This window comes from Apodemus sylvaticus, chromosome 1 (assembly GCF_947179515.1).
Source record: "Apodemus sylvaticus chromosome 1, mApoSyl1.1, whole genome shotgun sequence".
NCBI classification, from domain to species: domain Eukaryota; kingdom Metazoa; phylum Chordata; class Mammalia; order Rodentia; family Muridae; genus Apodemus; species Apodemus sylvaticus.
Window position 1 is genome coordinate 100,534,040 of NC_067472.1, and position 22,299 is coordinate 100,556,338.

General features: G+C 46.1%; 1 protein-coding gene across 1 annotated transcript in view; it reads right to left on the reverse strand.

Annotated features, from left to right (window-relative positions):
* Nucleotides 1-8,551: 8,551 nt before the first annotated feature.
* The window catches only part of Dnhd1 (dynein heavy chain domain 1), a 62,891-nt gene continuing 49,143 nt past the window's right edge, over nucleotides 8,552-22,299 (reverse strand). Inside the window, 18 exon segments of the mRNA XM_052155431.1 lie at nucleotides 8,552-8,934; nucleotides 9,068-9,879; nucleotides 10,079-10,228; nucleotides 10,383-10,474; nucleotides 11,169-11,367; nucleotides 11,455-11,568; nucleotides 11,769-11,946; nucleotides 12,150-13,115; nucleotides 13,241-13,419; nucleotides 13,596-13,748; nucleotides 13,961-14,266; nucleotides 16,653-17,115; nucleotides 17,289-17,720; nucleotides 17,844-18,026; nucleotides 18,251-18,400; nucleotides 21,423-21,525; nucleotides 21,601-21,805; nucleotides 22,028-22,236. Coding sequence (XP_052011391.1) covers nucleotides 8,584-8,934; nucleotides 9,068-9,879; nucleotides 10,079-10,228; nucleotides 10,383-10,474; nucleotides 11,169-11,367; nucleotides 11,455-11,568; nucleotides 11,769-11,946; nucleotides 12,150-13,115; nucleotides 13,241-13,419; nucleotides 13,596-13,748; nucleotides 13,961-14,266; nucleotides 16,653-17,115; nucleotides 17,289-17,720; nucleotides 17,844-18,026; nucleotides 18,251-18,400; nucleotides 21,423-21,525; nucleotides 21,601-21,805; nucleotides 22,028-22,236 — 5,245 coding nt within the window. The 3' untranslated portion in view covers nucleotides 8,552-8,583.

Sequence of the window (22,299 nt, forward strand, 5' to 3'; positions counted from 1 at the left end):
TTTAACAGTGGCTTGTGTTTCCAGAATGTGGGGCAATTGCACGTGAGTGTCTTCTGTGCATTTTGTGCTAAGAGCAGGGTAGGCTTAGGTCCTGCCCGGTGGGGCCATTTTGAAGAGATAAAGAGACTTCATAGCAAGCAGCAATGAGTCAGCCATTTGGGCTGATGATGAGCAGTTTCAGGAGACCACCCAGAATAGTGCAGTGTCCATCAGAGACTGATGGGATTTCCCTTTTGAATGTCCAGCAGGCCTTCTGGTCACAGAATCAACCAGTCAAAGCAGACTTGTGCTCCCTTGCCTCTTCCTGTTAGCACTGTGCCTGAAATAATCAGCAAGGAGGTAGAAAGAGGTGCAGCAAGCAGGGCGCTCTCCTCCATTCCCCAGAGCAGGCTCCTTAGGTGAGGCAACGCCAGGCCGGGAAAAGACTTCAGGCCAGCACAGGAGCCAGTTATTTATTGTTATTCAGAATTAGACATTCTCCTGAGATTGTTTGTGCCTTGAGCTGATCACAGAGCTGTAGTTAACTAAGAACGTCACAGTGGACCTGAACAGATGTTTCTCTGATTGGGGGCAAGGCTGCTCTTACAAAGGACCCAGGTTCAATTCCCAGCACTCCCACCAGGTGGCTCATGCCCACTTTGGCTTCTGGGTACAGCAGGCATGGCAGGGTCCACAGATTACATGCAGGCAAAACTCATAAAACAAAGTAAAAAACAAAACAAAAAGCCTTACAGGCTTGCTGCAACCTTTCTCCACAGCAGAGAAAGAATAACCCTACTCTTTAAGAGCTGTAGGAGACAAGAATGAAGTTGGGTGTGGATATCAGTACAGCTCTGTGCCTGTTCAATATCCCCTCAGAGCTCTCTGAGCAGAGTGTTCTTGCTTCTGCAATTATTCATGTGCTCCTGATCTTGTTCCTGTAACACAGTCCTAAGAGAGAACACAGTTCCAAAAGAAACAGTGTGATCTTGGCTGAGGCAGCTCAGCTCCAAGCATTCACCAGTTACGTAATTGCACAAAGCCCTCTGCAGCTTTTCACACAGACCAGCAATTAGAGCCTTTCATTTCCAGGTCGTCCTCCTTCCCAGGTGAGTTCTCTAACAGCCACCTGGCTCTAGGACTTTTGGCTCCTACAGTGACTGTTAGGGGTCTCACTGCCGTTGCTCCCCAAGCAGTTTATTTTCCTTACTGCCAAGTGATCTGTATGAAATGTAAATCAGATTATGTCACCTCTTTGCATAAAATCCTTCAATGGATTCTCATTGCTTGAGAACAAAAGAGACTCCTTCCCAGACCCTGTGTGATCTTACCCACTCATTGTTCTGCTGGCCAACTGCAACTTAACTCACTCTTCTCAGTGCTCCTGCCTGAGCTTCCTGTTCATTAAGAATGTACTCCAAGGTCTCTTTACTTCTAAACATGTTCCTCCGTCTTTGTATAATATTTTTTCCTGAGGAAGAAATTCCCCCCAGTGCCCTCTTTCTGAACTTACAGCTAAACTGTATTTTTCAGCCCTGTGCATTAGACAGGATAGTGTGGGTGAGGTCTTCATACCACACAAAGAAAGTGAAAGGTAGATCAGCTGTTTCCACTTTCTCCCAGGCTCTTCGCTACCTAGGAAGGTGACCTTGAAGAACAGGTTTTTGAAGGTGATGAAATCATAGTATACAAGAAGTTTGGCTATTTTAGGAGAAAATTGAACTCTGAAATGGAATTCAAACCCTTATAATGAATGTGAGCATGTTAGAGCAATTAGCATTGTGCACCCTGCATGTGTCTTCCTGTCCACCTTACCACAAAACTCTGTTTCCTTTAGGGTGCTTCAGCATCTTAGCAGGTGACACTCTTTACTTTCTAATCATCCTACTTCAAAGATTTATTTTTAAATTCAATGTCTGGGGCCTGTTATACAGCATGTGTGAGTGCAGTGGCTGAGGCCACAGACAGAATTTTGGGGAGCTGGAGTTAGAGGCAGTTGTGAGCTGGCTGATGAGGGTGTGGAAAACTGAACTTGGACCCTCTGCAAGCCAAGTGCTCACTCTTAGCTCCTGAGCTATCTTTCCAACCCATTATCCTACTTTTAAATGAGGAAAAAAGAATGCTCGCAATCAGAAAAGAAATATTTTATCAATATATTATATTGATAAAATATATATATAAGATAATATATATCTTCTCAGTGACTGAGAAGAGATCCTACTAAGTATTTTAAACACTTTATTTTTTCCCTAATATAACAAGGAACTTGAGGGTTTGGTTCTAGAGCCCGAGAGCATTAGGAGGAAGAGCTTTGATTTTGTGGTGTCTTGATTCTGAGTCACAAGATGCAGGCTTAACTAAGCAGAGCACCTTGCTCGTTAGGCTTCTTGCAAGTCTCTCCAATTGCTGCAGCCTTTTCTTTCTTTTTGGTTTCACTTCAAGGATCTGTTCTCTTACTAGTACTCTGGTACAAATATGTTATGTTCTCCATGATGACTGAATCTAATCTAGAAAATTAACCCTTTAAATACATTTTCCCTCTTGTCACTTCCCACATTTCAGTAACTTATCAGTATCTCTTAGGGCTCAAACTTCAGTTCAGTGGCTCAGGGAATATGATCTCTTACTCCTTCTTTACCTCTTCTGTTTGTTTGGGGATTGGACTGGAGAAAGGTATATTAGAGAAAATTAAACTTACCTAACTAATGCATCATTGACATGTTCAACCAAGACAACCATTTGAATGCTGGCTCTGGTGGTTAATGTTGAGGTCCTGCAGGCTTCCCATGGCGACATGTGCACTAGCTGACTTTGGCTGACTCCTATGATATATAAGCCAACTGCTCCGCAAATTCGTACCTCTTAACCCTGATGGAATATGCTAGTTAGTTTTTCTCAAATAGATATAAAGTCACCTAGGAAGAGAACATCTCAGCTGAAAAAATGCCTCCATCACCTGGGCCTATCTGTGGGTCATTGCCACTCATAGGCAGGTGGGCCTGGGCTGTGTAAACAAGAAAATTGAATAAACCAAGGAAAACAAACTGGATATGCCGCAGTACAGCCTCTACCTCAATTCCTGCCTCATGCTCCTGCCTTGGCTTTCCCTGATTATGGACTCTAACTTGTAAGATTTACTAATGAACCCTTTCCTCCCCTAGTTGTCTTGGTCAGTATTTTTAAAGAGTAACAGGCAGCAAACTAGAACACAGTGTATCTACTGCCACCTAGTGCTAAAGAGCCTTACCTAGCAAGAAGCCTTCCCTGAGAAGGTCCCAGCACATCCTCAGGGCTGGTTATCTTTCAAGGAGCCCATGGGAAACCGTACACATTTATCCTGCCAAACAGGGGAACACAGGCTAGGCAGCAGTAACAGTTCTTTCTTAAGTACCAGTCCATATGGTTCTGAGCCAGTTCCCCTCATATTGCATTTATGTGTATCCCTAGCCGCATACATATTTTTGACACACTACATGGTGGTTTGGGCATGTGTTATAGTAGAGAACTAATAGTGTTCTTCACACTCATTTTCTTCCTAGGTAGTCAACTGTACTGTATTCCTATATCCCCATAGAGTTGTGTGCCAACGAATAACAGATAGTTGGTTGATAACGGAACTACTGCTTCCAGACTTGGATCTAACGAACAATTCCCTTGTGTTATTTCCACATTGCCCAGCTTGATGCATTTTAGCAGAGGTGCCTACATCTTAAGCATCACCAATACTAGAGTCACCATGAATAAGAACACTGGATTAGGCTTCACTTCAGTGAAAAGTATATTGCTGTTTTTTGAGGCACTAGTAATCTCTTAAAGTCCTTTTAATTGACAGGAACAAAGTACCAATAAAGAAAAATACACAATATTTAATTCTGAAAACCACCCAGACTAAGCAGCCGCAGGTTGTTACCATCTAAGGCCTCCCCCGCAACCCACACTTCTCAAGCACAAGCAGCTGTTTTCTCTTGACCCACAGAATTCCCACTACCTTGACTCAATGTTGTTTCCTTGGTCTTCTACATAGCCTTACCACTTAAGCTTCCATATCTAAATAGCCTTTCCATGTGTCTAGTTTTTTACATCTTCATTCATCCATTTTACTAAGTGCAGTGTAACTCTTCTTTTTTTGGTTTTTCGAGACAGGGTTTCTCGAGACAGGGTTTCTCTCTGTAGTTCTGGCTGTCCTGGAACTCACTCTGTAGACCAAGCTGGCCTTGAACTCAGAAACCCGCCTGCCTCTGCCTCCAGAGTGCTGGGATTACAGGCGTGTGCCACCATGCCCAGCTGCAACTCTTCATTTTTTTATTACTGTGAATAAACAGCAATTTATTGTTTGCTTAAACTATTAGTATACATATATAAGTTGGAGTGGCTAGGTCATTTTACAAGAAATAAAAGCCCAAAATATTAATGACTTAAGCCAGTGTGGTAATTTTAAGAATTTAGCAGTTTGATTTCTTTTCTTTAGTGGTGCTACATGTATGCCATAGTGTGTGTGTGGAAGTCAGAGAACATTGGTGGGAATCTTTGTCTTGTGGCTCCAAGGGATTCCACCCAGGTTGTCAGTCTTGGAGTTGGGTACCTTTACCTTCTGAGCCATCTCACCTCTGATGTGATTTTTCCCCCCCTTATCAATATAGATTTAGAGGGACTCTAAAGACCCAACTAATGGAAGCACTATCGCAACATCTTCTCCTACAGTCACTGAGACAAGAAAAGGAAACAAAAGCAAAATCATCTCATTGCTAAAATGGAAAGGACTCCTTTGTGCTCCTATGTATGTAATTGACCAAAACAATTATCAGTGTGAGATATAGCTTCATAGATGTTAAAAAGCAAGCAAAACCCAAAAAGCCTCCAACCATACCCAAAAGGAAGAGAAATAGCATTTGTGCACAATCTAGTAACTATCCCAATTTTTTTCTGGTTTGTCATTCCTACAAATAGTGACATTTTTGAAAATAGTTTTAATGTTTCTTTGTATGTGTGTATTCTTACTAGGAACAAAAATAACCAAGAATATAATTTGTTTAAACACATAAAAATGTAATCTCGAATTTGTAGATAATACTATTTCTAAATTTTTTTAGGAGACAGGGTTTCTTCCCCACCCCCCATCCCCCGCTCCTCACCCCCTACCCCCCAACCCCCACAGGGTTTCTCTGTGTAGCTCTGGCTGTCCTGTAGACCAGGCTGGCCTTGAACTCAGAAATCCACCTGCCTCTGCCTCCCAAGTTCTGGGATTACAGGCATGGGCCACCACTGCTCGGCCAAGACTGGGCTTCTTATAGCCCATTCTAGCCTTGAACTCAACTACGTAGCTGAGGATGACTTTGAATTTTTGATCCTTTTATCTCTACCTCTCAAGTGCTGGGATTGCAGGTGTGTACCACCACACCCAGTTTTATGAGTGCTTGACATCAAACCCAAAGCTTTGTGCATGTAGGCAAAAACTACCAAATAAGTCGAATATTTAGTTCCAAATATAAATTTTTCACACACGCACACTGGCTTGAATATGTTGAAGGTCTGGTCTCAAGAAGTTGGTGTTATTTTGAGAAGTGGTAGGAACTTTAAAATGTAGGGTATAACTGAAGGAAGCAGGTCTCTGGTGATACAGCCTTGAGGAACACATCTTGTCTCCAGCTGTTTCCCTGCCCTTGTCTACTTCCTGACCATCGTGACTGCACTTCGGTTGGTGCTCACTGCCCTGCTGTCCAGCCTTGGCACAGGTGCACAGCCATGGGGTCATCCATTACGGACGGACGGACGGACAGAGACTCTTGCAACCAGGAGCCGAGACCCCACCTTCCTTCCGTTGTTTCTTTCAGCTATTTGTCACATTGACAGAAAATTTATCCTGGAGAAGTGAAGTTGTGATTAAACCTGACTTTGTGACTCTTTGGGATGAATTTGAGAGAAGTATAAAGTGGAGAGGTCTCAGAGTGTTGTTGAAAACTTAATGGGCAATTCTGGTGAGAATTCAGAAAGCCAGAATGCTGACAGGAGTGTGGACAATAAAGAAGAGAATAAGGTCTCTCTTGGGGAACTGGACTACAGACCATTGTTAATCCCAGCAAAAAACTTTATATTTTAGTAGTATCCAGTCTTTGCATGAGGCCAAACTTAAAGGTGCAGACATACATCAGAGGGCATTTCAAGGCAGCCTGGCATTGAGGCATGGCATGGTTATTGCTAACTGCTTTTAGTCAAATTTATAGCAAGAATTGTTACCAAAAGCAAAGTTTTGAAGTTTGAAATTCTTTCAGTTTGAATAGGAAAAAAAAATTAAAGTTGAAGGCAAGAGATATGTATGTGGTCATTGAAGAGATTCGGAGGCCATTAAAAGAGTAGACTGTGTGGTTGTACATGTCTGTCATTGCCAGCCAGCACATTAGAGGATTAAAAGTTCAAGGTCAATGTAGCCCCATAGCACATTCAAGTTCAGACTGACTCTATGAAACCGTCTCAAAGACAGAGGCTGATGCAGCAACTCAGTGGTCAAGAGCATTTGTTGCTTTTACAGAGTCCTTGTACTCACTGTTAGTATTCTGTCTAAGCTCCACCCCACACTTACCTGGCAACAGCCAGGTATGCCCCGCCCCATAGACCTGGCCCACTATAAAAGGGGCTACTTGCCCCCACCCCCACCCCCACCGCTCTTTCCTCTTGGCACTCTCACCTCTCTGCCCCTCTTGGGCTCTCCTCCCCTCTCCCCTCTTTCCACATGGTCATGGCCGGCTTCCACTCCTCCAGTTCTCTCTCTCTCTGCCTTTCTCTGCCTCCACTATACCATCAACTCCCATCCTCTGCCCTGAATAAAGTCTATTCTATACCATGTCTGTGTGCATGTGGTCCCTCAGGGGGAAGAGGTGCCTTGGCATGGGCCCGCCTAGGCATGCCCTTATCCCCTACACTGCCGTGCCACACTCCCCAAACCCCTCTTTTTTTATGACCCCTTCATATAGTGCCAAACCCAGGAACAAATCCCATCACTCACAACTTTACATAACACTAGTTCCAGATGACCTTCACAGGGCTAGGTGTATACATACATACATACATACATACATACATACAATCAGAACTTGGCATCAAAACAGAAAAGTATCTGAAGGCGTCTCGGAAATTGGCTAGCTCCTACCCATGGTAGGCACAAGGGTTCATTCAAAACAGCATTAAGAGCTGTTTACTTAGGGCCACCTAGGAGTGTTTCCCAGTGTTCAGCCATCCAGATATTAGTCAGAGGCCATTTAAAAGGAGCTAGCTACGACTTAAGCTGACAGCAGATATCGGCATTGCCCCTGTGATGCTGGAGTTTCAAACACGTAGAATTTAAGAGTTGTGGGATTATAGGCTTTCCCTCTGCTTCAAAGTCTGGAAGGACAGTGAACCGCAGAGCCAGAATCCCCACAGTAAGTCTGACAATGTGTGAAGTAAGCACGAGTGGAGCTGCAGAGGAGACTAGAAAGTTAGAGGGGCCATGGACATAGAGCATCTGCCAAGGGACGCCTCTGCAGGTGGAGCAGGCCCTGGAGAGAAGTCCAGGGTGCTTCTGGCCATGGCTACAGGATTTTTGTTGTGCTGGGTTTTACTATTGCTCTGGTCTACTCTTTCTTTGGTGTCTGTCACATCCTATCCTCTTGGAATAGGACTGCCATATTTTGGAACATTTCCTTAGTTTTATAGCTAGGAGTTCAGGTCTAAGGATATAAAATTTGGACATTTGAGCTGGATGTGGGGGTTTATGCCTTTAGTTTTAGCTTGGAGAGTTGAGGAAGGTGTTTGAGGCCAGCTTGGAACATAGCAAGTCCCTGTCTCAAAACAGGGTGGGGGAGATGCTATTCCCATTATGACGCTTTGCGGTCCAGCTGTGGACTGGGGAAGTTTGGATATGATGTACCCCCCAAATGGGTGTAAAGGCTTGGACCCCCTCATGGTGCTGCTATTAGAGGCTAACTGGATAATGAAGGTGCTAATCTCAACAATGCATGAATGGGCTATTAAAAGGCATGGTCTAGTCACCTGGTAGAGAGTGCTTTTAAGGTTTATAATCTGTTCCTAGAACTTCAGGAACTATGTTTCCAAGGAAAGCAGGAGTTTAGCGCTAAAATAACATTTTGTGTGGAGGAGTGCCTGCTCAGCTGCTTATCGCTGAATGAGTGAGGGTTGTGACTCTCATTTGGCCTTTGTTTGGGGTATATGACTCTTCCAGAGAATGTGGTAAGGCAGAATGGGGCATTCCAAAGAAGGCTGCTAAATGCCTTAAGCAACTTTGAACTGTAGTGTTCTCCATTCAAAGATGCCCACTGAGTATTTAGTGCAAGTGCTGAGACCACAGTCGGGAGCTGAGCAGCGACCCAGCATTCTGTGTTAGCCATTGACAGTCTGCCTGTCCCTTTTGTAAACATCAAATAGCAGGCCCCTGTACCCAAAGTGTCCCCATAGCCTTTGCCCCACTTGTAATCCCCCTTCTTCCTATGTCAATAGTGCCCTTTCCCACCATGGGCCATATTTTGTGTTTTGTGCATATACACCCATTTTCTTCCAAATGCCAGAGGTCATTCCTGACATCACTACAACTTTATTTTGGTCAGGGCTCACTCAGGTTAAAGTCGGGCTGCACACATGCACTCTCCGTTGAATACATACGTCAGGGCTGAGTCTTGTGGGCAGTGGCAGGTGCATCAGGATGTTCTTGCTGTGCAGCTTGGTGGTGCCAAGAGGCCCGGTCATGTACACAGGGCAGGAGTATATGCCCAGGCCAGCTGAGACCAGTGCATCTCTGCCACCCCGGGCTTGTGTGGTGACACTGACAGGAGGCAGAGGGCAGGGTTGGCTGGAAAAACTGTCCTGCAAGGCTCCATCTGTCTGGTTCCACTCTGCATGCTGGAGTTGTAACCCAATCAGCAGCAGTCCCATCTTAGGAGCTTTGGGATTTGGGCCATTCTCCACCTGGGGGGAAGGGGGTACCAGAAAACAGTTAGGCAAAGCTAGAAAGATGAATCAGTCAGTGATGGATAGGATGGAATGTAATCAGATACTTTAAGGATACGAATGGGGAGCAGAAAGGGTGACTTCAGAATACCCGAATATGCAAAGGATGGCGGTTCAACTCCTGACGTTTAGGTGGGAGACTGCCAGAGCTAGAGCCTTGGTGACCAGGAGGGTTGGGGCTGTGCCCTGAACACTCCAGGACAGCCTCCCAACGCAGTGCCAGCAACAGGCGACGGGGGTGGCGAAAAGCTGACAGGTGAAATATGCGCTCTGGTTCATTGGCATTTTCGCTCATGCCACTATCCAGGTAGCGAATCAACAGGTGCCCTCGGCGGGACAGTTGCCGCAGCCATAGCCAGGGAAGCTGTGGACCAGCAGGCACATGAGATCTCCAAGGCTGAGGTAGGCGTCCAGCCCAAAGAGCCTGGGCCACCTTAGCGCAGCGGCTGGAAGCGCACGGGGTCCCGCCCTTCAGCTGTTGCGATAGGCAGTCAAGGTCGCGCAGCAGCGTACCCACCAGATGCTTCAGTTCCAGCACCTCTGTCTCTAAGAAGCCCTCTACAGGTCGCCGGGCATTGGGTCCTAACACTGCCCATGGGGTGGCACACTGGCCTGAGCGTAAACGGTTGTTGGTTAGCAAAGCCTGAAGTGCCACCAGCCTCTTCTTGGCTTGCACCAGGCGCTGCCGAAGTCGCCTTTCTTTGCGCTGGGCAATTCCTCCACAAACTGTAGGAACCCACGTGGATGAACACTTCTGCAGCGCATTCAGGAGAACACGACTTTGGCGTCTCAACAGCCAGGCCTGGGGCGCTTCATTTAGTCCACAGGTACGAGGTTCAGGTGGTGTGGGCAGTAGGTGTATTTGGGCCTTGCAGTCTGTCCTGGCATCCAGTTCCCCTAGCTCTGAGAATTGGAGGTGAGGGGATGAGGAACAAAATAGATTATCCCACCAGACTTGAGGAAGTAGGCTTTCCTCTGACCCCATAACTATCAACATTGCCTGCTCTATTTTTTATTGGTTGCAGATAGCCATACTCCTGTGGGGGACGGCAGTGCAATGCCCTAGCCCCCACCCCAGCGTAGACATTTGTAAGAAGCTTACCTGGGCTGGGCATCAAAGTGGCCAGGAGATATTGGGGAGTGTGTGGCTGGACCCAGTTCATGTTCCTGGGATTCAGGCAGGTTCCTGTTAGGCTAACCAGGGCCTCTCTGTCCTGTGGGTCCCCCAAAGAACCTCCGTAGAGAACTGAAGCTGCAGATGAAGTCAGAGGCCCTGAGCGTTAGCCTTTCCCACTTCCACTGCCCCTCAAAGCAAAGCTGTGTGTCTGTCCATCACATGTGTCTAGATTTCGGACTCCTACCCCACCCTTTTCCAGGTTTTCTTGGGTACAGGAGGAGAACCTCACCAGCCAGCTCCAGCAAGGCAGCACTGGGATTCCTAAGACTGGCCCACAGTTGCTCTTGGATCTGAAGAACCCTGGTCAAGGTCACTTGACTCCTGGGTAGGGGTACAGAGAGTACAGTTTTAATAACAACATACTGACGACTCTCATTTCTTTTCTTCAGTGCAAACCTCTCTCCAGAGCTCTAGACTTATGAGGGCTCACTGGACATTACATGCTTTGCCCCCTATTGCAATTTTCACTTCCCCCTCTAAGACCTGTTCTACCTTAGTAAGAGGTGCTACCAGCCAACCAGTTGTCATCCTTATTCTTCACCTTATACTCATAGACCTTTACTCCGACTCCCACCCATCTCATGGTCTCCTCCATAGAGCCTCCTTAACAACTCTTTTCTCCAGTCCCACTCCCTGTCTGTTCTTCACATCACAGCCTGGGTAATGCTTTCAACAGACAGGATCAAGTTTCCTCTCATATTTAAAACTCCCTCAGTGGCTTCCTGATGTCTGCAAAATAACTGCAGGCCTTTTGCCATGGTCCTAAAAGCCCTTTCACCTAAACTTCACCATTCTCTAGTCCATCCCGCATGTGCACATCAGCTACACTAAAGTCCCTCTGCTCAAAAAGCCCTGTTTCTACCCAATTTACTTCTGCTTTTAAGGTTCAATTAAAAGTGAGATTGCAAATAAAGTCTTTGGAGAAGACTTCCTTGCCTTCAGTCTTCGTATGTCATATGGAAGATAGATACCCAGTGTTTGCTGGATGACTGTATAGGACTAGTAGGCCACTTACCAGCGCCCCCTGTGTGCTTGCAGCTTTAACCCATAGAGCTGTCGGTGTACTAGGAGACCATGCAAAAAGAACAAAGGCAGTGTCTGGGTGAGGGGTTGCGTGCAGAGTCCTTGTTGGGAATCCACACTGTCAATCAAGATACGGCCCAGTTCTAAGGACTGATTCCAGAAAACAGGCTTGGCGCACTGCGTCAACACCCCTGTAGAGGAAATAGAGTGCTGAGTCAGCAAAGTGTAGTTACTCTCCCTCTCTTGGACTTGATAGCTTGTAAGGGGATGCTTCTCACCTGGCAAGGAAGTACTGGCCTCAGTAGGCGCAATCAGCCAAAGACGGAAATCTCTGTGGACAGTGGTCACATTCCTGCTTTCTGGTTCAGCTAACAGTTCAGAGTCTGAGACCACTAAAGTTAGATAAGGGGCTGAAATAAGTCCTCTGGTAATAAATGAATTGACCCACACATTAAGGGATCATATTCAAGACTGGAGCAACAGGAATCAGTCGCAAGGCCAAAGGGAGACGCTTGGACTTGGAGATCAGCATGAAAGCCTTAGGACCAAGTGTAGGGTATCCCAAGTCATCTCAAGGCAATAGTACACTTACCTTTGGCTCTATCCAGTAGTCCCTGCAAGGGCTGTAAGAGCTCTCTTGGCCAAAAGGACATCAAATGACAGTTATCTAGCACTAGCCAGTGCCCCTGGAGCATAGCTTGGCATAGAGTATTGACTACAGTTGATACAGGATTCCAATCTTCTGAGCCCAGTGCTATCACATGCAGATGCTTTTGCAATTGGGAACCAATAGAAAGGTGACAGTGTAACTCAAGGTGATCTTGGGGTGATTTGATAACTCAGTTATGCCACAATGATCCTAAAGCACCCATGTGATTAAAAAAGACCCATAAGAATGCTGGGACAGGTCCCCCACACTCCATCACAGCCCATAGAAGCCCACACACGCTGGACCAAATAACTAGATTCAAACCTTTTCGTGATCGGCAGCCAGTTTCCGGATAACAGTCACAGGATGCAGGGTGGCTGTAGGGTGGCCAGGCGGTGGCAGCAAGATCAGTATGGGCTGAGTAGGCTGAACATGTTCAAAGATCATGGTAGGAGCACCCAGGTTTTCATCTAGGGGCCGACCTAGTAGGCTGGTGGTGAGGTCTGCTAGGGCACCTGCCAGGCAGTCTGGCCGCAGGACCCGCCACAGAATCAGCTTCTGGAAGAGGCTAAGTGGCTCAGAATTAGGACCAGGTGCAGGGCCCAGCACAGTGGATGATAGTGACAGGTAATCCTGCCACACATCAGAGTGACCTGCCAGGGATGCACGCAGCCCAGCAAATGGGGGCAACAGCTCCAAAGCTCCACATTCTTCCCAGGCTTTTAAACTTAGCCATGCTGGCCTAATCACACCAGGGATCTGTGTGCTGTGGCCTGAGCTGGGAGAGGCTGACAGTCCAGGCCATAATGCCAATCTCTCTAGCTTTGGTGTCTTCTTTGTCACTTGTAGCATGGCCAGAGCACCGAAGGCACCCACCAAGGGTGTTTGTAGCAAGCTTAGGGCAACCACAGTGTTGGTCAGCAGCTGGCGGGCCAGGTGTATTTTCAACCGTAGCAGATGGCTGGGCAAATCTTCTCCACGATTACTGTCATATGGCTTCATGCTTTCTATAGCCTGCCTGATGACTGCCAACCAATTCTCTGACGTCATACAGAAAGATGGCAGCAGGTTCTGTAGTGGACTTAGAGCTTCTATCATAGCCATTCCATGATAAGCTACCTGCCGGTACGGTGCCCACAGTGCCACCACCTCCAGCTTCTGCTCATTCAGCTCTTCCACTTGAGCATTCAGTTGACATATCTTTGCCTGAGTCCTCACCATTTCTCTCATAAACTTGGATGGTTTCTGACGCTTTCGGTTCTGACGTAGCAATGTTACCAGCAACTGTTCCTGAATGAGGTAGTTCGTTAGATGGACCTGCACCTTTGTGATGGTCCCCAAACATCATCTCTATCATCATCTATACCTGAACCTTTCCAGTGGTCAGCCCACCCACAAACTGGGCCCCCATGCACCTCATCAGCCTTCATAGCTTCATAGGTATCCGCTGCTCTGATTTTGAGGTCCTGCCAGCGGGTTTCAAGCTCAGGGCGCTCTCTGCACAAGATTTCATGCAGCATCTGTTCTTCTAGTATTTCCATGTTTAGACCCAGATCCAGAACATTCAGCCCTTTCAGCAATTCATAACCTAGTACTTGGGTCACATGGAAAATACTAATTTACCCATGTCAGAGTCAAGGGTGGAGTAGACTGGGAATTTGGCTGTCATAGTTCTCTCTGGGCTTAGTTGAATGAAAGGCTCCTTAGGGATGATTCTGGGGGCCTAAGATGTCTACAAAACTATGCTAGTAATTTACACTCTGGTCTCACCTCGGTCCAAAGCATGGATGGGAAAGGTAGTGCTCAGAAAGAGACAGAAGCCAGGCTGCACATGGGGTGGAATCAGATTCTTCTTTGACAGCAGCCATTGAAGTTCTTGGCACCCTAGGCTCAGCTCCATATTGGTCAAGAGCACAGGCAAGCCTGTGAAGGGAAGCAAAATCAACCTATCTACAAGATCAGCACCATGCCATCCAGTTCCTGTACAACATCTGCTTCTCTTGGTTTATAAGTAAGCTCTATCAAGAGTCTTTAACACAGAGAGAGGTACAGGGTCAGAGCTGTGGTCAGAATGGGCCGTGAAAGTGTTGTGGGGCCGGGGCATCAGGGAAGAAAATGGCGGCTGTAGCTCTCACCATTGGCAGCTGCCTCCAGGAGCTGGGCACCCAACTCTGGGTCTGTGCCTGAGAGCACAGTGAGGCAGGAGGGCAGAGCCTGAGGCTCAGAGGGTGGACTTGAGCTCGATCCCGAGCTTGAGTTCACTGGCTCCTTCTCTCTCTGGGTTTCTCGCTCCTCCTGCTCATTCTCTTCCTCACTCTTGTTCTCCTCTGCTTTCTGCTCTTGGCTTTGCTCATTGGCCTCATCTTCATCTTCATTGTTCTCATCTTCCAGTTCATCTTCTGTTTCATCCTCACTGTCTTGGTTTATCACGGGGTACTTTACTGGGATGGAAAGATACAAAGGAGTGTTTTCTTAGAGGAGAGCCTGGGATTGTGAGGAGTCCTGACTACTCAAGGGAGGATTCATGTGTAGAGGTCTGAGGAAGACAGTTTAGGAAAATTGCTCAAGTGACTCAGTTTCCACCTCTGAAAATGGAGTTGATATTAGTAATGACCTCATCGAGTTTTTCTGAAGATTTACTGTGATGATATACACAGTTTGGATCAGCACATGGAAAACAGTAAGCACTGGTTGTCGTTATTACTTTGAAGTTAGACTAGCTCTAAGAAGAGGTAGTCATCTCTGAAATTAGATCCATTTCTGCCTTTCCTATAGGTTGATTAGAGGAGTCAGTACCCTCAACCCCGGTCATTTTTATAAAACATAAGCTATTCTGGCTTTAACAACTGAAAATTGTCCTCGTTGATATGGAAACTGGTGCCTGAAGCAGTGACTTGTAATTGGAGGACTGTAAACTATCACACTAGACAAGCCATGGCTGGGGTGCTGGAACCACACATGTGGTGTGGGAACAGCCATTCCCAATGCTTCTCTCCTTCAAGAAGAGATAAATGTTTGCTTTCTTACATGGCTCTCATACAAGTGGAGGCTGCCAGGCCTACAGTTTGTTGCATTCATTTTCTCTTGCTAAAATATTACTGCAAATTTAGCCCTAAGTATTAAAGGCTAGTGGCCCAGCATAGCATGTTAGAATCTCTGCTCAACCACAAACAGGGCTTAGATGATGGTCTCATCTGGGACTGGAGGTCCTCCATCAGGTGTAGTGATTATTTGTTGTTTAAGATAAGATCTCATTTTGTTTCCCAAACTGTCGAACTGTCTTGCCCAAGCCATCCTCATGCTGTGGCTTCTTGAGTAGCTGAGTGCACAGGTGTGCACCGCTAAGCCTGGCTTCTGCTGGATTCTCACAGTGTTTGTTTATTTCCTCCCCATAGCTGACCATCTCAAGTGAACAACAGTTCCTCAGCAGGTCCCTGGCCTTCTAATCTCTGTACTCTTTCCTCCTTTCCTCTCTGAAGGGTTCATTTGATTAGCTTGAGCTCATTGAGATAATTCAGATTAATAGCTTTCCTTAAGGTACATTGATTAGAAACCTTTGGTACTAATCAATTGATCTGACCTTTTCCATATGGGAGAAATTCCAGAAGGCAAAGGTTAAAGCTGTGGATGCAGATGCAGCTTGGAGGTAAAATGCTTTCCTTGCATATGCAATCCCAGCACTTGAAAGAAAAATCACAGGGACAAAATTCTGCCCAACACTGCTTTCCTGACAGAAGAGACATAAATTTCCAGTAGTAACTTTGACATGGTACCTGGGTGGTGAACATCCTGCAACTATGATGTATGGATTGATTTCTGGGATGACCGTAGGAACTTTCGATAAACTTAGTGTTTTAAACTAATATTCTCTTAAGAGTGGTGAAGCCTGGCAGTGGTGGCACACACCTTTAAGCATTTGGGAGGCAGAGGCAGGCAGATTTCTTAGGCCAGTCTGGTCTACAGAGTGAGTTCCAGGAGAGCCAGGGCTACACAGAGAAACCCTGTCCTGGAGGGAAGGGAGAGTTGTGAAGACCAGAAGTCTGAAAGCAGTGTTTCTTCCTTCAAAAGGCTCTAAAAAGGAAATCTATCTCTGTGTCTTACATCCCCTGGTGAGTGGGATTTTCGGTATTCTTTAGGTTGTGGCTCTGTAACTGTCTCCTTATAATCTCCCCATCTGTTTATCCATGTCCTCTACTCTGTCTCCTAAAAGAGTCATGGGACTGAGGGCTCACTCACACAAGGAACAGAGTGATCTTATTCCAAGGTCTTAAAGTTCACTATTTCTATAAAGACCCTAGGTCCAGAGAAGGCTATAATTTCCCTCTCACCTGTTCAACTGCCCAACTCCTTCCTTTACAAATGGATTCCCTCCCTTCTCCTAGGAGTTCCTGCCAATATCTATTCAGATAGGTCCCTGATCCAAACCTAACCAAATCTTTCCCCTCTGGATTCGACCCAGAGGACAAGTACAGGCAAATGAAAATATCTTCCAAGAAATTCTCAATATTTCATAAATTTGGGTAATAAATATTACCACAGATTTTAAGCTTTAGTTATAAGCAAGATTTCCCATGGTGTTGAGTAGGCTGGCGAAGTAGAAGATCATAGCTTGGCCAGCTGTGTAGATTTAGGGTTATTTTAACATGAGCTAAAAACAACCACACAAAACTAGTAAATGAGACCATTTATTAATATAGTTTAGGCTGATAAAATAATATAGTTTAGCCACACAAAGTCAGTATGTCCACCTTGGAAGGGCAAACCACAGGAAGCTGAGTGTTAGGGACTCAGACTCCCAAGAAGCATAATACCATTATCCATGCCTACCTTTGCTCTCTTTGGGAGATGGTTCCAATGACTTGTTCTGTTTTGGAGGTAGTGGGTTCAACCAGATAACGGCTTGGTTGCTGGGGTCAATCAGCAGAGGCCAACGGGAACTGCTGAAGTGGATGTGGCTTCGCAGAAGCAGGCCTAGCAGGCGCGCTGACTTTGCTTGGGGCTTCAGGTCTCGATCCCACTGGTGCTGTTCAGATCCACAGCTCAGCAATGTCAAAATCCTGAAGGGAGTGCGTGTGGGCAGCAGAGGGTTCTTTGGTGCCCCAGCAGATTTCTGCCTCAGTGCCTGTGCCACGTCATCTGCGTCCAGGGCTTGCTCAAAGCCCTGGCACAGAGACAGCCACTTTTCCAGCAGTTCCTGGCGCCGCTGTGGTGGGAAGGGACCCAGATAGATGATGGCAGCGGAGCACAGGAGGGCATCTCCAAACACAGTCTTGGCTTGCTCTTGCAACTTCTGATGTGGACAAATGACCAAAGCATGAGTAGGGGTGAGGCGGGGGGGGGGGGGGGGGAGGAAGGGGAAGAGCAGACAGAGGTTACCTGAGGGGAGCAGGTACAACATCAGAGGGGAAGCATGGGGAAGAGGGATATAAAATGAACTGGGAAAGAGACATATGGGCTTGTTACCTGGAGCTGGGTCGTCCACATGTGCATGGGCGTGAGCAGTGCGGACTTCATGGGCCATTTGTGAAAGTGCCCACATTGTGCCTGATTGAGGGTCTCCACTACGTGGTTATGACAGACTTGGGCATCTTCTAGCTTTTTAGCCAAAGACAGAGTTTGCTCCAGCAGATCATGGGCCTGAAACTGGAACTGGCCAAGGCGGGCCTGCTCCCGCGCCAGTGTCGCATCTACCTGCCGCAGCAGCAGACCAGTGGGCAATCCTCGGCGTTGTGCTAGCCCATAGCGCAGGACTGCCCAGAGCCAGACTGCCAGGTTTGCTGCAGGGATGCTTACTGACCTCAAGGCTGCATCGCTCATACCTGGAGCCCTCAGAGCTTGGCTCAACTTGACCAGCTCCGAGTCTGTCAGCTTCTCCTTGGGGAAGAATACCAGCTCCTGGGAGGCCACATGTGAAGGGAGAGAAGATATTGGGTGCTCTTGACCCTGACTCAATAGGCCAGTCCTGCCCAATCCTCTCTTATGCCCCCCTCCCCCTTTATGGTGCCTCATCTTCCCTACCTGATAAAAGTCTTCAGTACATAGCAGCTGCTTGGCATTGGACCAGCCTGTCTCTCGGTGGAACAGGTCACACAATGCGTCCGTCACCTTAACTACAGATTCTGGTGGGGCTCGATAGCTCCTTATCTCCTCAAAGTCAGCCACTCGCAGCTGGCTCAAAGGACCTATAAATGCCTTGCCCATCTAAATGAGAACAGATGCATGCTGCAGAAACCCTGTGATGTTCTGACCATTCTTCAGGATGTTTCCAAGAGAACTCACCTCTCTTAAGTGTCCTCATGAAGGTCCACTCCCAAGCCACCCACTCATGTTGGCCACCCTGACTATTAGCCACCCCATTCTGTCCTCTGGGTATCCTATGAGCTGTTGTCCTCTCCCCAGCAGGGTAGGTAGCAGGAAGAACCTACCTGCTCCAGGAAAGCCTCCTGTTGAGCCTTTAGGGCATCATGCTGCCTGACCAGATTCTCAATGAGGCTCTCCTGGTGTTGGCATTCTACCATCTTCTGCTTGTACAGGATCTTGGATTGCTCGAGTTGGCCTTGATACATACCAACATTCTGTGAACAGAGGCCCAGATCTTGCAGTTCCATTCCCCAGGTACCTGAGACTACCCCACACAGACACACCATGAATACGATGGAATGACCAAGCCAAACTCCCAGTAGACTGCAGATAGAGCTTCTCTCTGGGACTGGAACTTACACATCTGGCAGCAGAGCTCCAAGGGGGGATTGCTTTTCCTGCAGTTTTGTTGCCAAAAAAGTAACTCCAAAGCTTGTATAACTATTCTGCTACATCCCTGCTCTTTCCATCTCTTTAGCATCAGTTATCTAAGAGCACAGTCCTCCCCTGGCCTCCATCACATCTGGATCTCTCTTCATGGATCTCTTTGTATCTTCTTTTGCCACCCCCTAAACTACTTCCTTAATAAAAGTTTTCAGGCTCCCATTTCTTCTCATCCTACATTTCTGTATGTCCTCTAATCTTATGGTTTTGACAGGTCATACTGTGTAGTGTTTTACTTTATTGTATCATTATTCTAAGAACTTAAATCTCTCTCTCCCTCTCTCTCTCTCTCCCTCTCTCTCTCTCTCCCTCTCTCTCTCGCTCCATATTTCTTCCCCAGTCCTATACTATATACTATACTATATATCCATCTACTTCAGCCTCTTATAAGCTCCTTCAACTCTATGTTCATGTCTCCTGAGCTATCTTACTCTGCTGTGTCCTTTTTCCAAAGAACTTTGACAGAATACACTTAGTCACAGAAGAAATCTTGTTACCCTTTGCTCCATCCCCTTTATTTCCACACCCCTAGCTCATTTTATAGACCTTTCCATTATACCTGCAGAATGTTTCTTATCCCAACTCCCATTCTGAGTCCACTGACACTCCTTTTCTAATTGGTGCCTTGGTTTCACTTCTCATTTCGCTTCCAGCCGTTCACCACGCTGCAGCCTAACTCCATTTCTTAACTGAATCGCACGACCTTTGTGTCTTAACACTTGTCTTTGTGGTTTCTCATCTCTCCATGTTCCTTGCTTTTTTTGTTTTCCCTGAGCACTATAGTCTTCAGCCATTCCTATCTTTGGCTTCCTCCAGTGTGCTGTGTGTTCTCTAGTCTCTGTGCCTTCATTCAGGCTGGTGCACCAACCAGACACTCTTCCCCTCCACCTCCCTGTCCAAACCTTACCTCAGGGAAAAACTTTGGTGTACTTCATTTTTCATTAAGTTGCATTACATTGTATTACATTTTATAGGAATGTTTTCAAACATCCACCTAATTCTATACATCTCATACTGAGACCTCTTCTTCTCTCCTTCTCCTTGCTACCTCCTTCCCTTCTTCCCTCACCTCTCCACTCTGGAAAAAAATGTCTTAGTATATCTTAGAGAACTCTAGACTTTCTCTGTCAAAATATAAATAACTGAAATTGCATAGACAAGTCCCTTAGCCTCTTTGGATCTGTTTTCTCATCAGTAAATCCGAATGGAGAGAGCTTCATCCTGTGCAAAGAATGTATATATCTTTTTATCTACCCATCAATGCAGATATAAACACAAATACAGACATAAATGTTGAGGACCTGGGCAAAAGTTATAGAGTTCAATTGATTTTGTTGGTGATATTGATGAATAAATGAACTAATTGAATATGAGAAAGAAGAAAAATGGAGGAGAGCAGAATGATTCTAGGGACTTGGCTTAGATAATTAAAGGAATGGTAGTACCATTTTTGGGGGTAGGAAACACTGCATTATTAGGACCATTGAGTGAATGGCCAAGAGATCTAATAGAATGGCCCCAGAGATTATGAATGTCTCTTATTTATATTTGGAACTTGCTGTATTGTGGTGTAATATAAGGAATTAAGGAATAGGAGGCCTCCTCAATCAGATCAATTATTCATGATATTAATTATTTCTAGAATATGTAAGACCCAAGAGAAGACAGTAGAATTTAGGATTTAAGAGAAAGGAGACTCCTTTTTACTTTGAACTTTCTCCTAACCCAGTACCCATTTTAAAATTCATCTGACTCATGTTGCCATCATAGGATGACTAGGATAGGAAGAGAACACTAGCATCTTGAGAACTCCGTGTGCCACAATTTACATAGCACACAATGGAAAACATATAACATATAACAACACTGCTCACATTGGTATGAAGAGGTATGCCAACCTGCAAGGCCTGAAAGCTTACTAGAAAATTGAAAAGATTACCTAATTCAGAATGGGACACTAGTTCCCTTCTCGGTAGCCAGTCCTAAGCCTTTTTCAAAGTCTTATGCAACAGAAACTAAAACAAAGTGTTACATTCAAAAGCCATTATATTAAAAAACAAACCCCACTATTTTGTGCAAATAACCTCAAATGGAGTATCTGGCTAGTGAAGGTATAACAACTCCCACCCAGTATTTTTAGCAAGACATAAGAGGTTTATTTACTCGAAAGTGATTAGCTGTTCATAGAAAAGCAAAATGATTGATGTTTAGGCCAGAAAGGAACTGTATTTCAGGTAACAGTCAGGTGAAAACAGGGAAGCTGGTGAGCACGTGGAGCAGTATTAGCAGTGGAGGGAAGGAGATGGGAGGCTAACTAAAGAGAGTCAGGACACTGACGTCTAGCACACCATTTAAATACAATTCTGTTTCTCTGCTAAAGTGTGTATGTCCCTCTCATACTCATCCACATTTTCTCATTGTTCAGCACAGTCTTATACATTTGGTGCTTTTTTTTTTTTGAAAAAAAGATGCAAAACAAAGTAGTACACAGGGGGGAAAGCAGACGGCTGTCATGAGCTCCACTGAAGAGGATAAGAAACCCAGGGATCTTGAGGGCATACCCACTAAAGGCATCCAGGGGCAGACATTTGAGATTTCTATGTTACAAAAGTCAATCTAGTCTGAGCTGTATCATGGGAAACTGTGGGCCCAGGGCTCTAACAGGAGAGGCAGCAGGGATTAAAGAGATCCACTAAGCAATAGAAGACTCTAAAAGAAACAAGAATTCCCCATGCCCCTTTTTGTCCTCTTGCTTTGATACAACTGTGTAAATCTCAGTCTTCTTCCTCTTACTTTGTAGGAGCCTTTTAGCTGCTTTTCCAAGTCAGTGAGCATGTTGGTTTGGGTACTGTGCCTCTCAACCAGCAGCCTCAGAGTCTTCAAGGCAGTTTGAATGCTAGAAACACAATAGACCTCTTGAGTGGACTCAAAAGAGAAGAAGGAAGTGAACTTCAGGGGTGGGGTCACTTACCGACTGGCCCTCATCCTCATCTGCAGGATCATCTGCTGCTGCTGCAGCAGGAACATATCCAAGAAGTCCTGGAAGGTCTTGGGGGTGACAAGTGGCAGTGCGGGGCACATGTGTTGATGGTAATAGGCAGATGAAACATGGATGCGAGCCATGATGTTGGCCACATTGGGAATTAAGATCTTGAAATCTGGGCACTTCAAGGAGCCTGAAAAGGATATAGTTTTGATCTGGCCTTGTAGGATTGGATGGGAATGGGAAAGGAAAATGATCTCTCAGTTTGGGAAGGAAAGTAGAAAATATCAGTCAGAAAGCAAGGAGAGTGAGAAAAAGAGTGAGATATCAGAACAAGAAGAGAGAGACCACCCTGGGCAGGAGCTCTCACTAGTCAGTTGGGATGAGTGGTCAGAACTAATGAAAAGTGTCTCACCATCATCAAGAGGTAGACTCTGATCATTCTGCAGGCGGGACTGGGCAATCCTGACCAGAGAAGCTTGATCCCAGGGTTCATAGCGTTCTACACTGGCAATGGTCAATTGAAGGAGACTCAGGAAAAGGGTAGGGGGCAGCTGATTTTGGACTTGGTTGTCTCCCACCAGGAAGAACATGTGGAGGTTGCTACACACTTGCTGGTAGAACCTGGAAGTCAGGGAGGACACAGCTGTCATCATCCTCCAGACGTGTTTACACATCCAGACACCT